The following is a 16,097-nucleotide window of genomic DNA, read 5'->3' on the forward strand; positions in this document are numbered from 1 at the left end:
CAAATCTAGCTTCCCTTTTAAGAGCCCATTTTCCAAAGAGACTCCTGTAACAGAAAGGGTTGGGATGGCCCTGCTTTGAGTCTTTAGTTTTATCAGCCTCTGTATCCACCAAAGGCAACTCACTGACATCTCCAAAGAGAATCCACATTTTTGTACTTCTCTCTTTCTCTCTCTCTCTTTCTCTGCCCCCCCCCCTTCTCTCTTTCATGGTGCTGGGAATTGAACCCAGGTTTTCATGCATGCTAGCCAAGCACTCTACCTCTGAGCTAAACCCTCCAGTACCAAGAACCTACTATTTATTTTTAATATGGTGCTGAGAATCAAACCCAGTGCATTCAAAGACTGAGCCACAACCCCAGCCCCAAGAACCTACTTCTTTATGATTATAGAATAAGGGAAAAAACTTGGATGCCTTTCTCTCCCTCTTTAATCCTCATTGTTCATCAACTTACACCCGAGCTAAGAGGAACATTCCAGAATGTATCCACAGACTCATGGCTCCAGATCCCACACTGCAGACGGGCTTTTTATGGCTTGTGGTATCTGATAAACCAGCAACTACTAAGGACAAGCCTTCAGAGAACCCAGACAGCTGCTCCTGCCCCTCTCTGCTGCTGTTCTCCACAAGGCTTGGTCCACTTGGTACTGGGATTGTTGCCCAGGCTACAAACAGGAAGTAGCTAACACCTGAGCTTCAGGCCAAAGCACCAAGTACGGCTGGCAAAGGGAGATGGTTTCCATACCTCCAAAAGCAAATGCATTTATCATTGCTTCCCCGCCCAAGCTTGGGGAGGATGGTGGGGCTTGTGTCAGAAGATGATGGATCCCAGAAAAAAGTGACCTTTCAAGAAACATCTACAGGGCTGGCACTGTGGCTCAGAAGTAGTATAGCACTCGCCTAGCATGCATGAGGCACTGGGTTCGATCCTCAGCACCACACAGATATAAAATAAAGATATTGTATCCACCTATAACTAAAAAAATAAATATTAAAAAAAGAAACATCAACAGCCCATCCAACGTGGTACACACCCAGCAAAGTAGCCAACAGGGAGAGAAGAGGGGAAAGTGCTAGATTCCCATTCATCAGAAAATATTAAGAGCTGATGTTTATTGTCAGATTTCTGTGTGCCAGAGACTATTCTAAGTACTTTAACCATATTAATTGTTGTTATAACAACCTAGGAAATAGATACTATTACTGTTCTCATCATTGGATGAGGAAGCTGAGACAGAGGAATTAACCAGTAGGAGCCGTCTGGTTCCACCACCAAGAAGATGTGCAGGTCGTGTGGTGGGCAGAACCATGAAGCTGGGAGGCAGCAGGCTGGGCTCTACATTCAGACTTCCCCATTTGTGGACAATGTGACTATGAGAAAATCCCTTAACCTCTCTGTGCCTTATCTATAGATCGGGGATAATACCAACTATTTTAAAGGATTGCTGTCATTATTAAAAGAAATAATGGCCAGGGCCGGTGGCGCACTCCTGTAATCCCAGCGGCTTGAGAGGCTGAGGCAGGAGGAGTGAGAATTCAAAGCCAGCCTCAGCAATGACAAGGTGCTAAAAAACTCAGTGAGACCCTGTCTGTAATTTAAAATACAAAATAGGGCTGGGGATATGGCTCAGTGGTCCAGTACCTCTGATGCCCCTGAGTTCAATCCCTGGTACCCCCCCACACACAAAAAAAAAAAAAAAAGAAAAAGAAAAGATAGAAATAATGTATGTATAGCAGTTTTGTACTCCATGCATGCTGCACAGCCAAAGTTCAATAAGTATTTTATTACCATTATATTATGACTGCAATGGGGAAATCATTTTGGAGGAGAGAGTCATTTAATCTTGCCAATTATCTCCTGCCTGAAAATTCTGTTCCACACCTATTTAGCCAGCCAGTCAGGCCAGCTTATTTCCTGCGCAGGTGGCCCTAGTTCACATGCCTCACTCTTGACATTTTTAGGAACTTTTCAGGGCCATCTCCCTCACTGAATAGCAAGTGGGGCTCTTGGAGGGCAGGGCTGTGTGTGTTACCTCCAGGGTCATTCCCCTGTGCATGGTGTCTCAATGCCTTCTATCTCTCTGTGAAAGGTCTGCAGCCAGAGTTATATCTAATCCTCAGAACTCCTGGCAGGAGAGGTGACATGTCCTTGGTGAGTCAAGATCAGTTATTCTCACTGGAGGTGATAGCTACCTTGGGACATGTTTTCTGAAATGTATGGGATGTTTTTTTCTGACTGTCTTAATCATTAGGAGGCTCTGTTTGCATTCACTGGGCAGAGGGTGAGTCCTAGACATCTTACACTGCAGAAGAGAGCACCAAATGAGAAACACTTATGTCTTGATTAACTTTTACATGGTTTTCAAATGCCCCACCAGGCCATTTGTGCCAAATAGCCTGCCTTTAATCATAATAGTCTACAACTCATTCCATTTTTTAATACAAAAACAAAATATATATACTCAGTATACACTTTCCCCAGGGCTCATGGATGTTGTTTTTTGTATTAAGGAAAAAATTGTGTTATTTTGTTTAGCATTTTACCAAGGGCTGTTTAACACTTTGGAAAATAATGGCTTTTTTCTTTTCTTTTTTTTTTTTTTTTTTTTTTTTTTGGTGGTGCTGGTGATGAAACTCAGGGCCTTGTACATGCTAAGCACATGCTCTACCACATACACCCCCAGCCCTAAATCATGGCTTTTGAGCTGCCAATAGAGCATATTGATACCAATCTGTTTGTGCTATCACATTTATAGAAGCATAAATATCCCATTATCCCATTGATCCTTCTGGGGGAGTGTGCCCAAGAATTTATTTACTAAAATACATATTCTGTCATTATAAATGACTTTGGGGCTGGGGATATAGCTCAGTTGGTAAAGTGCTTGCCTTACATGCACAAGGCTCTGGGTTCAATCCCTAGCACCACATACACGCACACACACAAAAAAGATTTTGCTTTCTCCTTTTCATTCAAATTAGAACATCTTGCTGATTTTTGTTTATATTTTCTATAAATTTCATTTTAAAGGGGCTTTTCAAAATCCTTGTTAAAAAGGACAGTAGGTCTGATAAGGAGGAGAACAGGTTTAGAAGGAAGTATGTGTAGGCGGTGGAATGAGGGCTGGCTTGGCCCCTTCTGGGTCCACTTTTTAGATCTTCCTGTGCACTAACAGGGACTTTCAGGTCTCCTCTCTTCTGGTTCTCTCTGTGACTAGTGCATGTGTTTAATTTTACAGTGAGGTCTTAGAAATCCTATTGTGGCCATGCAGAGACACCCCCTCTCCAACACACTTCATCTATCAGGCTCCTCTATCTACAATTGCTTTGCTATATTTGGGGTGGGGAGACTGTAATGCACTGGTATCCTAAAACCCTCACTACTTAGGATTGACAAAATGTGGCTGGCAGGCTCCTCACCCCCTTATTTCTTTTTCTTTTTTTGATACTGGGGATTAAACCCAGGGGTGCTTAACCATGGAGCCACATCCTCAGCCCCATTTTTTTTTTTTTTAATTTAGAGACAGGGTCTCCCTAAATCCTTAGGGCCTCTCTAAGTTGCTGAGACTGGCTTTGAACTCCCGATCCTCCTGCTTCAGCTTCCCAAGCCGCTGGGATTACAGGTGTGCACCACTACTCCCCTTCTCTCTTTTAGCCCACTTTTCCTCCCCCAGTAATCCTGCCTCTACCTGGAAGTACAGGACTAAAGGCTGGGTCTGGCAGCAGAAGGAAACAGTCCTCAAAGAAATGAGAATTTTGACATCCATAATTCTCAGCCTCCCAAGTCTTTCACAGGAAGTCTGGGTCTCATTCTGGCATGTTGGACCCACTACCTGGAGGCTGGATCCACCTGTGTGGCTCCTTTAGACTTCCTGAGCCAGCCCCGTGGGCATCATTGTGTTCAGGGGCCCTCTCTAACCTCTGCAACCTCCCTTCCATTTTCTTTCTCACAGGACTGGAAGCTCCTATGAACAGGCGCCATGTTGTACTCCTTAGTATCCAGCTCATATACAGGTTTATGGAACTAAATAACCAAACCCATCAGTTAATTCCCTTCCACACCCAGTACCAGCTGCTCCTGGGCATCCCTGGGGTGGGGGTCTGGGCTTTCTCTGCCATCACCTCGCTGTGCACTTGACAGCCTGGTTCTGCTGCCCCATGTCTCCATCATGGGCCTCCCAAGAGAAGCCTCTCCATCATTCTGGTTCCTCAGAGACTATTCCTTGGGCTGAATCTTGGTTTTGGGGTTTGTTTTGGCACTGGGGATTGAACCTAGGGGTGCTTAACCACTGAGCCACATCCTCAGCCCTTTTTATTTTTTGAGACAGGATATCACTAAGTTGCTTAAGGTCTCACTAAATTGCTGAAGCTGGCTTCAAACTTGTGATCCTCCTGCCTCATCCTCCAAACTGCTGGGATTACAGGTGTGCACCACTACACCCGGAGGGCTGAATCTTGTTGATTTTAGAGAAGACACTCCATAGAGCCAATTACATATCATGAATCAGTGAGCACCAGGAACAACCAGAGAATCATGGTTATTACTCTGTTGTATTCAAGAAAAAAGAAAGAAAAATCCCAGTTGGTTTAAAACTAAATGCTACATAGGGGCACACCAGGGCAACTGCTTTGGAGGAGCTGGCCTGGGGGCCAGAGAAGAGCACAGGAGAACTGTATATGTCAGGTGAGTTTAGAACGCCCCCAAACCTGGGGCTGAGAAGATCAGACCAGTGATTCTCAACTCTGTGAGCAAGAAACAGAGACAAGGACACCTGCCAAATTGCTTCAGACTCGTCAGGGCTCCCAGAACTTTCGGGAGGTCTTTGAGCAAGACAATATTCAACATGAATACATGAAATCCTGCCCTTATCTGATGGAAACCATGGCCCAAGATAATGAGAGATCCAGAAATCACCAGAACAGAGCAGGCGTGAGGCTATATAGCTGTGCACCTGTCATTGAGATCCCCAAGTCCCTTTAAGGCAATTCTACTCCCAATGTTCTTCTGCAGTTAGCTGTTGGCCCAAAGAACAGGAAATTGAGTGAAGGAACTCCTTGAGAACCTAGCATTGCCCTGGGTTCCTGAACACACAGACAGGGTGCCCCGCCTCCTTCCCTCTCAGAAGAGCCCTCCTCCTCTTCTAGGCTAAACCCTCCCCTGGATTCTGCCACCACTATGTCCTCTCTGACCTACTACATCTCCTCTCTACCCCTCCCAAGTCTCCCTAGCCCCCAAAGCCTTCTCTCCACACTCTCCTTTGAGGCCAACACCTCCATCTCTTCATCATCTCCTTTCTTGAAAGGGAATCCTGCAATTCTTGTCTCCATCATTTCCTCAACTCCGCTCACCCTCCAACTGCAGCTGCCTGGCATCTGCTCTCCCTGTGGACACTGCAGACACGACAATAAAGCCATCACCGTTTTCCCTGCTGTTCAATCTGCTAGCCCACTTTCAGACTTTGAACTCTGCAACATTTCTACATTCTCTGGTGCTATTGGCTCTTGCCACCTTCTTCTCTGTGGGCATGGCTCTCCTCCTGTCCTTTTTACCATTCCTTCTGAGTGTCATCTTCAGGCACCCTCCTCAGGCTGTCCCCTAAGTATTCCCTCTCCTGATCTGCTCTTGGTCCTTCTCCCACTCTGCACACCTGGGTGACCTTCCCTCCTCTTTCCCATCATTTCATGTAACATGGCTCAGCGGGACCTCTGAGCATACAGCTTCAGTCCTGACCTGTCTCCTGGGCTCCATATTGAAATTTCTTACCACGTACGGGACACCTACAGCTCATTATCTATCCCTCTTTCTCTTCTCACCATTTGGACAAGTTTGCTCCATCTCCTGTCCTCTTGATCTCTGATTTCAGTCTCACTAATGCTCAGCATCTCAAGAAAGAAATTTCAAGATCACATTGGATCAGTCCCCATCCTTTGCTGTCTACATCTAACCTGTTGTAAAAATTGTCCTAATCTTCTCTCGAAGCTCTCACATCTGGTTCTCTCCATGCCTACTGATACAGTAACAAAAGAAAATAAGTACAGAGTGACTTTCTAGACTCTTGTGTTAAGAGGCACACACACACATGTTCACATTTGTTTGACCCTTACAACTACCTTGTGAGCTAGATAACATTATTCTTTCTATTTTATAGATGAGGAGATTGAGGCCAACAGAGGTGGAAGAACTGGCCCAAGGTCACACAGTCAGGTATTACAAAGCCGGGATTTAAACTTGGTTCTGTTTGTATACTTAACTTCTTGCTAGAATCCCTGCCCTTACACCGCCCACTTCAGTATCCAACAGTTCCATCCAGCCTCTCAATCAGTCCTTCATCATCCTCTCTTCCCTCCTCACCCACACCCCTCTCAGCACTCCTCCAGTAATCAAACTAGTCCTGCTTGAAAATGCCCCGTGGCTCCCTACTGCCACAGAGTAAACTCCAAACTTCTTCCCTGGGCATTCAGAGCTCCTCCTAATCTGGCCACTGCGGTCCACGGCTCCAGCCCCATCTTCCACCAACTCATTCCCTGCTGACCTTCCCGTGGTTCCCCAAAGCTGGGCCCTTTTCACTAGTGAGGCTTCACAGTCCCTGTGTTATACTGGGAACATTCTTCTTGCCCCTTCCTGTCAGTCAAAGCTCTACTTTTCCTTTACACTGTAACAGTGGTCCACTTTATGCTTTGAATATAGCCCTTGCTGCTCTGCCACTGCAACTTATTTTTAAAAAGGACATGTTTCTTTCTCTTCCTCTCTCCCTGTTCCTCCCTAATCTATCCCCTACCTAATCTCAGGGGAAACAGGATGACCTTTCTTCCCTATCCTAGGCAGATTCATCTGTCCTTGAGTACACACCAATCATAGGAACGAAGTAATCCAGACTTTGGGCATGGTACCAGAAGATCTCAGAAATGACTTTCTCCCAAATTAACAAGTGGATTACAACTCCAACAGAGAGCATGCGGAAAGCAGCCTTTGAATCACCTCTATAAAAGCTCCCTGTTCCTGCTAATGGGCAGAATCACCGTCTCTGAGACAGGAGACCCCTGTGCTTCTCCTTTGCTAGAAAAGTCATAAATTTTCTTCTTCCTTTTTCTCAAAACCATGTCCTCGTTACTGGATTGGCATCCGAGACAAGGACCAAGCTTTTGGCAACACCACTGATTTTATGATGTCCTTAGGCAGCACCCCAGAGCTCTGTATTCTTATGTCTCTTATAGAATTCACTGTATATATATATTGCATTTTATCTTACAAATAACACTGTCCATTTAGCAAGAAAGAATGGATAAATATTCAAGGAATAAATGGATGGCCCCAGATGTGGCCTGCTGTGTCTTTACTCCAACATTTCAAATGGTGCTTTTCACTGGATCACACATGATCCTAAATGCTGGAAATGTGGCCTTGAAACTATTTCCCCTCATTTCTCTCTCTCTCTCTCTCTCTCTCTCTCTTTGAGGTAGTGGAGTCTGAACCAGAAATACTCTACTACTGAGCTACATTCCCAGCCCTTTTTATTTTTTCATTTGGCACAGAGCCTCAGGAGGTTGTCCAGGCTGGCCTCAACCTTGTGATCCTTCAGCCTCAGCCTCCTGAGTCCCTGAGATTACAAGTGTGCACCACAGCACCCAGCTTTCTCCCCTCCCTTTCTACAGATCAGAGTGATCCTCTTCCACATTTCTCTTTCAAGAAAAAAAAATAAATAAAAGGTGAGTGGAAGTCAGAGTTCAACTAATCAGTCAGAATGTGGCAGGAGGGATAAGATGGCACCAAGGCACACAGACTGTAAGGGTCTTAGGGATCATCTCATCCAAACATCCTCCTTTTATTCATGAGGAAATTGAGACCCAGAAAGAAGAGGTCTACATAAGTACAGCGACTGTGAGGGGCAAACAGCCCTGAAAGCCACGAATTCTGAGTCTCCATCCAGGAGACTGTTGCCACTCCACTCTGCCTTACCCGCCCTGGAGGCTAAGGGGTAGCCCTGCTTCTGGATCCTTCTGCCTCACCACAATTGTCCCCAGAACAAGCTCAGGCTCTTCCTGGAACCAGGAAGAAGCTAAAGGCTCAGCTTGGAAGGGCCATGAAGGTTGGATGAGCCACAGCCGCACAACCTGGGGACTGTAGTTGACCCCGCCCCGGCTGCAGCTCCCGATTGCACCCACTCCTGATGGGAGCCTCACCAAGGGCAGTGGCTCTTCTTTGGCTCCCCGCGTTTGCCCACCCCTCGTCTGTGTCTGACACAGAGGCTGTTCCTCCACAACGGTGCTTTCTTCCCCTCCCTACTCCCTCTCCTCGTTTCTTCCTACTTAGTCACAGTGAAGTCACACTCAGTGTCTGACTCCCAGGCCTCTCCCCAGGAGCTGTGTGTATGTAAAGGGAGAGGGAGGCTGAGAGACTGCAGAGGAGGATGCAGCAAGGCATCATGGGAAAAATGGGTTCCACCGTTCAGAGATGTGGGTTCAAATCCTGACCCAGCCAGTTGACCAACTGTGTGACCTTCATCAAGTTATTTCATCTTTAAAACTTGCTGAGAGGCTGCCTGGGAGGCAGTTTCCTCACCTGCAAAACAGGGATAGTAACATATAGTTACCTCACTGGTTTACAGTAAAAAAGAAATGAGATTACAGTGCTCAAAGCACCTTGCCCAGAGCCTATTGCTCAGCAAACATAGGTTGACTTCCTTTGCTGTGAAACATGAGGGCAAGACTCCCAAGGAGAGGCCCAGTGCCCACCTGTAAGCCTGGAGATGAGCTGGTCTGAAGACGAGCATGTGGGTGTTGACAGAGGGTCAGACAGAGGGAGGAGGTGGAGCCTGAGAGAGGCTGCAGATGTGATTGGGTGCAGAGAAGAGCATGACTAGTCTCCCCCAAACTCCTTCCAAAGGACAGATCTGCTGGGTCTGTTCTTGTGAGCTATGAGGACTCCACCCCCCTCTCAGGTGGGGGGACAACCCCCAAGGCTCATCCAAGGGAAATGAACTCAGGCGAGTCTGCTCCAGAGTCAGTCCAAAGAGTCAGCGGCCTCCCTGCAGCCAGTCTAGGGCCAGAAGGGCTGCTCCTAGCCTGGTCCCCAGCACCAGGGTTTCTCCAGCTTCAGAAGGATCACACAAGCAGCCAGAGCCACTGGACCTGTGTAGCTGGTCACCTCTGGGAGGGCAGGTGTGGCCACATGTTGGTGTGGGATAGAGTCTCCTCCCTACGCTTCCCGCCAAGGCCTAGGGGAATGAGAGGTGTGCCCTGGGCTGGGGGGTCCTGAGTCCTCAGGACACAGTACATGGGGCGTAGCCCAGGTCCCAACCCACTTGGCACTCTCCTTCAGGATCACAGATTACCTGGAAATCTTCAGCATCCTTCCACCCCCGAGGCAAACCTGGCCAAAACATCTCTTAGATAAGAATCTGTCTCCCATTTAAAGACCTTAAGTGAGAAGCTGATTCTATAGTTCCCTCCCTTGGTAGTTGTTCCAGGGTTTAACAAATTTCATTGGCTGGAAGTCCTTCCTCATAGCTAACCTAGATCTTTCTTTAGTGAAGCCTATCTCTGTTATAGGTCTCAAGTAGAGGGGGAGAATAGTTGGTCTTTACTTGTTGGCAAATTTCCTAGCCTTCCTGATAAACAAAATGGCACACATTGTTTGCCTATGTTTGGGCTTAGAACTCAAGATTATTCCCTTCTCTGATTGTGCAGGATGTACCTAGAATCAATGGCCTTTTAGGAAACATTATTAGTGACTTCAGATCACTCTACAGATAAAGGAGGAGGAGAATATGTCGAATTAATATCTCTGTTTGATCTGCTACTCCATCTTGCACTTCTATCCAAACCTGGACTCAGAATATTACCATGACTCGACTTGGTGGTGCATGTCTATAATTTCAGCTGTTAGGGGGGCTGAGATAGGAGGACTGTGAATTCAAAGCCAGCCTCAGCAATTTAGCAAGGCTCTGAACAACTCAGTGTGTCCCTGTCTCTAAATAAAATAAAAAATAGGGCTGGGAGGTGGCTCAGTGGCTAAGTGCCCTTGAGTTCAATCCCCAGTACCCTCCCCTCCAAAATTTAATGTCTATATAATGTTCCATTATATGAATTACCATGATTTGCTTAAACATAGACCTATCACTTGAGGAATTATTTCTTTTGCAGTCATNATAAAAAATAGGGCTGGGAGGTAGGCATCAGTGGCTAACGATGCCCTTGAGTTCAATCTCTGGTATCAAAAAAAAAAAAAAAAAAGAATACTAGCATGAAGGGAAGGAGCCCAAGTGATTGACGCACCCTTGCATTGGGATGGTCTTCCCTTACCTCTTTCTGTCTTCTCCATGCCATTCTTCTATGCCTGACAAATCCCTCCCTACTCAGCCCTCAGAGCCATCTTCAGATACCATCTCCTCCACAAAGCCCATCCTGAGCTCCCAGGAAGAACTAACTCTTCCCACTTCTGTTTGACTTTTTACCCGTGGAGTAACACAAATGATGATATTATAATTATCCACTAAAAGTCTCTCACAATGCAATATTACTAAGCCATACAGAGGAACGAATCCAGTCATTTGTAGGAAAGTGGATGGAAGTGGAAGACATGATGTTAAGCTAAATCAGCCAAACACAAAAATACAAGTAGTACATGTTCTCTCCCATATGTGGAAACGTAAAAAATATTGATCCGAAAGCAGAAGAGGGGCTATGAGGGAAGGGGAAAGAGGACAGGGAGAGTGGGGAGGAGCAGAGGCTATCAGAGAGGTGGAGGGACATAAGGAATATAGGATATATGCATGCACGTGAACATCACAGCGAATCCCATCAATTTATACCCAAAAGATGTTAATAATTGTACTTTTAAAAATTACTAAATAAAATTTAATTAATCTGTAATTTAAGAAATAGAGTCTCTCAGCCTCCTCTCCCCATATATTTGCCCACCCTCTTTTGGTGCTAGATTTTGGGCTCCTTCAGCACAGAACCCATGTCTTAATTTTTCTCTGTATTCCCATACCTGGCATATCGTAGGTGCCTCTTCTGTAACTGATGGAATAAATTAATTTTTCAGCCGAGAAAACTCAGGCTAAAAAATATTAAGCCAAGGTTATGTAGCTAGTTAGTGGCAGAAATGGGACCCAAGCCCAGGGTTTCTGACTCTGTACTTGATCCTTGCCTCCTTCCTCCCTCTGGGATCCCTCATTACTGCTTTCTGCTTGGCAGCAGCTTACACTCTCTCCTCTCTGCAAACTCTTCCCATTCCCACCCTCTGCTGGGACACCACACCTGGTCCTAGTCCCCCCCACCCAGGCTCCTCGGTAGCCTGAAACCCCCAGGGCAAATCTTCTGCTTTGGCTTCACCCTTCTCCTCCTCCATCCACATCCATCCGCCCTGTGAGGTTTCCAACACCACCTCCCCCTGCCCCGAGCTCTCTCTAACTAGGTTTAGGCTCACCCACCTTAGTTGCCTTCCAAGGCAGCATGCAGTGTCTGCTTTGTCCCCAGCCTGGTTACGTGCTCCCTCTGGGCTCTCTCTGTTTCCCTATCATGGTCCCTATCACTTGCTCCCAATCAGGAGTGCCCCCAGGACAGCTAGGCGCTCTGTCCTTTGCAGCTCCACACATTCCTCTCCATGTAGTCAGCCCTCACCAACAGACTCACCAAGAGGCCATCAGGCCAAGCCTGGACAGAAAGAACCGTTGTCCTAGATTTCTGGACTACATGTGGCATGCACCCTAAATGGCTGCTCCACTGTTTGGAACTGTGGAGGGAATTCTAAGAGGAGAGCCTAATATCTGATTATGGTTGATGCGGGGGGCTGGATTCAGGATCCCTTAATCCTGAAAGCTAAGTGTCTGTGAATATTCTCCTCTGAACTTACTTAATCTTTGTATTCCCCACACCTGAAACCCCCCAAATTTATATAGGATAAATCAAGTTCTTACCTGTCTGTTGAAATCTAGGCCATTTCGATCATTTCCTGAAAGAGACAAAATATTTATATACATGTATATTCGCTGCTCGCAGGATTGGAAGAGGTGACTGTTAGAGGAAGAACAGCAGTTTGAGGTGAGTGTGTCTTTATTTCACAAAGGGGTTCCGGCTGCCCCTAGAGCCAGGATCCTCCTGTTCGTCCTGTTTTCTGAAAGCATCTTGGGAGAGTCTCCTCCAGGGAGGTGGACAGCCAGGATTGCCCTGGAGGGCAGGCTAATTTGTACAAGGCCACAATGCCAGACAGGGTCTTCGGGGAGAACAGCTAACTGGACCAAGCCTCCTTCAGCTGCACACGGCCGTCCTGCACAGATGTCCTGCGCAGGACCCGCCCTAGGGCGGCCGTGATGCCCCTCCATGGAGGAGCACTGAGAAGCCAGCCACAGTTCCTAAAGGAGCTGCCCTAAGGCACAAAGGCCTCCCACTAGGTGACCCCTCCAAGGACGCTGATGCCTGATCCAACTCGGAGGACAGGCATCTGTCCCACTCCTCCACACTTCCATTTCTTGTTTTGTCATCTTTTTCCTTTTACAATAAATGTCACACTGATAAAGTAAATATGTGCTTATATTTTTGGGAACAGAAAAAAAATCTAAATAGAGAACGGCTCTGCCGAGAGGCAGCCATAACTAACAACATCGTACGTTTAGTCTTTTTTAAGCTTGTTTTTCTTCATGGAGACATACCACTGCATATAGATTTTACCCTGCTTTTTCCAGAAAGCACGTCAAAAATAGATCTTCTACATTATCACGGAACATGAAAGCCAGGCATGGTGGTGTACGCATGATGCGGCTCAGGAAACCGAGGCCACCTGGGCAACTAGGCAAGACCCTGTCTCAAAAAAATAAAAATTTTTAAAGGACCTGGATGTGGTGGCACACACTTGTATCCCAGTGACTTGGGAGACTGAGGAAGGAGGATTGAGAGTTTGAGGCTAGCCTCAGTAACTTAGCAAGGGCCTAAGAAACTAAGTGAGATCTGTTTCAAAATAAAAAAAAGAACTAGGGATGTAGCTCAGTGGTAGAACACCCTGGATTCAATCTCCAGTACCAAAAGGAAAAAAAAAGGGAACATGAATTTTTTTTAATGCTCATAAACCTCATTTTGATGTCTATATAAAGCCAGGCGTGGTGGTGCATGCCTGTAATCCTAGCAGCTCAGGAGGCTGAGGCAGGAGGATCGTGAGCTCAAAGCCAGCCTCAGCACAAAGCAAGGCACTAAGCAACTCAATGAGATCCTGTGTCTAAATAAAATAAAAAATGGGGCTGAGGATGTGGCTCAGTGGTTAAGTGCCCCTGAGTTCAATCCCCAGTACCCTCCCCTCCAAAATTTAATGTCTATATAATGTTCCATTATATGAATTACCATGATTTGCTTAAACATAGACCTATCACTTGAGGAATTATTTCTTTTGCAGTCATATAGTTTTTCTTCATATTGCTCTCCAGGGAAGGAGCTGTCATATGACTTTCTTCCTTTGGGTCGCATGGATTACTGACTCAATAACAGTAAAGAAAATGACTATTTAATACAGTGCACCCAGAGCCTAGCACCATGTTTAGCATATAATAGGTACTCAAAATATATTGGTAGAATGAATGAATAAACAAATGATGAGCAAATCAGAGCTCTAAAGAAAGCTTTGGCATAAAGTTCCAATTCCCTAGCTAGTGTGAACCCCTCTGGTCCTGTTTTCCACCTACCTTTCCACATGGCCTCCTGCTGCTCAAAGCCCTGCCTTGCTCCCTCCTAGATACCCTGAGCTCTGACCTCATGGAAGGCTCATTTGTGTCCAGATGTTCCCATGTTCCCACACACTGTTCCCTTGTGCAGGGTCAGTCCCTCTCCCTTCTGGGATCCAGGAGACCTCTCAACTGGCCACCTGTACTCACTGTGTGACTCCTTATTCATTTGCATGTTTTCCTCTCCCACTAGGCTGTGAATTCCTTGGAACAGGACAGTGACACCTATTTTGTGTCTTTCATGGCCACAGAATGACCACAGTTTTTAACACAGATCCGAGGCTCAAGAAGTGCCTGAGAATTTAATGAATGGGATCTAAGAGAATCCTCTAGAGCGTCAACCTAAGCCCCTTTCTCTCTGCTCTGTTCCAGGGATGCCAGGGATGCGCATCCCAGTCCTATAGGGCATCTCGAGAACAGCTGGGCCTGCAGGATGAAGGGCCAGGACCCCCCACCCCCGAAGGAGGACTATGGTGAACACAAAATGACCTCTAACAGAAGCCTGATGTTGAGATTAGCTAAGACAATGTTAAAATGGGTGAGGGGAGCTATAGTCATGAAGGGCCTCCCCCATACTAAAATAGTTGTGCTTACATGGGTAGAAAGGGAAAATTACATTTATCTTATAAAAAAAAATCCTAATGTGACATTGTATAGTTGGCCTGACAAAGAGTAATTTTTAAAGATTTGACAAGAAGCAAATTCATTAATTCAATAAATATTTGCTGAGCAGTAGGATGTGTCAAAATGCATTCTACTGTCATGTATAACTAATTAGAACAAAGGAAAAAAAATTTTAAAAAGGGGTTGCCAATCATCCCCCCTCCAAAAAGAAAAAAATATATACACGGCAGGTGCCAGACACCAGAATACAATGTTGGAGAAGATGGAAGAAGATGGTCTCTGGAGTTGCTTTTCTTGGTAAGGAGACATAAAAGGAATAAACAAACAGATACACAATTTCATTCAAAGATGATTGCCATACAGAACAACAGGACAGGGTAGGGGGACGATGTTCAGAAGCAGGATGGGGGCTGGGTGGGAGCTCCATAGTAGAGCATTTGCTCAGCATGTGTGAGGTCCTGGGTTCAATTCTCACCCCCCCCCCCCAAAAAAAAAGCAGGATGGTTTGGGAAGGAGGGGCCACTCAAGGGAGGTGACATTTTTACTGAATAAGGTGAGGTCCCAACCTTTTGGAGGTCTGAGGGAAGATCATCCCAGACAGAAGGAGGGTCCTGAAGCAGGAACAGGCTTGCCTGCCATGGGGATATAATGGGATGCATGTGATTGGAGAGAGGAAGCCCAGGTGAGGTGATATGGGTCAGGTCATGGTGGGTCAGACTGCAGCTGGTAGTCCAAGAAAGGCAGTGAGCCACGGAGCAGAGGAGTCGCAGGTCTGAGGTAAGTCTTCAAACCTGCATGGATGGGCAGGAGCGGGGCAAAGGAGCCCAAAGGAGACTAGCTGGGAGGGCGCTGGGGAGGCCCAGGTGAGAATGGCTGTGGGCTGGACAGGGCGGTGAGGCAGTGAGAGGGCCTGGGTGCAGGGTGCATCTTGAGCCTATGACTGACAGGATGGCTGGAGGGGCTGTGGAGTGCAAAGGGGAGGATCAGAGTGACGGAGTGAGGGGCACCGTCACTGAGATGGGGGGACTCAGGGAGGGGCAGACTGGTGGGAGAAGACCAAAAGGCATGTTTTGGATATGTTAAGTTTGACGTGACAATTAGATATTCCAGTAGAGGTGGGAAAATGTGTTTGGACTTAGGGCAAGAGTGAGGTCAGGAAGTGTAATTGGGTAGCTATCAGCTTTTAGTGGTATTTACTTATCTATTTATGTGCATGGTTTGAACCCTGGGCACTCCACCACGGAGTTTCATCTCCAGTCTCCATTTTATTACACTTTATGTAGTCAGTCTGTCTGTCTGTCTGTCTGTCTATCTATCTATCTATCTATCTATCTATCTGTTTTGTGGTACCCAGGATTGAACCTAGGGGTACTTAACCACTGAGCTACATCCCCAATCCTTTTTTATATTTTATTTAAAGACAGGGCCTTGCTGAGTTGCTTAGGGCCTCACTAAGTTGCTGAGGCTGGCTTTGAACTTGTGATCCTCCTGCCTCAGCCTTCCAAACCATTAATTACATTGTATTTTAAGCCAGGGTCTCACTAAGCCGTGCAGGCTGACCTCAAACTTGTAATTCTCTTGCCTCAGTCTCCCGAGTTGCTGGGATTACAGGTGTGTGCAACCATGCCTGTTTTTTTTTTTTTAATGGTATTTAAAGCCACAGAACTTAGCTGAGGTCACAAAGATACTGAGTCCAGATGAATAAAAAGGGTACAGGTTGGAATGAGGAGGAGCCAGTAAATGGGACTGAGAGAGAGAGAACA

General features: G+C 46.3%; 1 protein-coding gene across 3 annotated transcripts in view; it reads right to left on the reverse strand.

The window, feature by feature from the left end:
- The window catches only part of Pou2f3 (POU class 2 homeobox 3), an 80,195-nt gene that overhangs the window by 40,434 nt on the left and 23,664 nt on the right, over nt 1-16,097 (reverse strand). For 2 of the 3 annotated variants that reach the window (XM_048795644.1, XM_048795646.1), the window contains exon 3: nt 11,920-11,954. The exons of the other annotated variant lie outside the window; for it this stretch is intronic. In XM_048795644.1, the coding sequence (XP_048651601.1) occupies nt 11,920-11,954 (35 nt within the window). The remainder of the gene's footprint in view (nt 1-11,919; nt 11,955-16,097) is intronic. 3 annotated transcript variants of the gene reach the window in all.

The sequence above is a fragment of the Marmota marmota genome, unplaced genomic scaffold (genome assembly GCF_001458135.2).
Source record: "Marmota marmota marmota unplaced genomic scaffold, marMar, whole genome shotgun sequence".
In the NCBI taxonomy this organism is placed as follows: domain Eukaryota; kingdom Metazoa; phylum Chordata; class Mammalia; order Rodentia; family Sciuridae; genus Marmota; species Marmota marmota.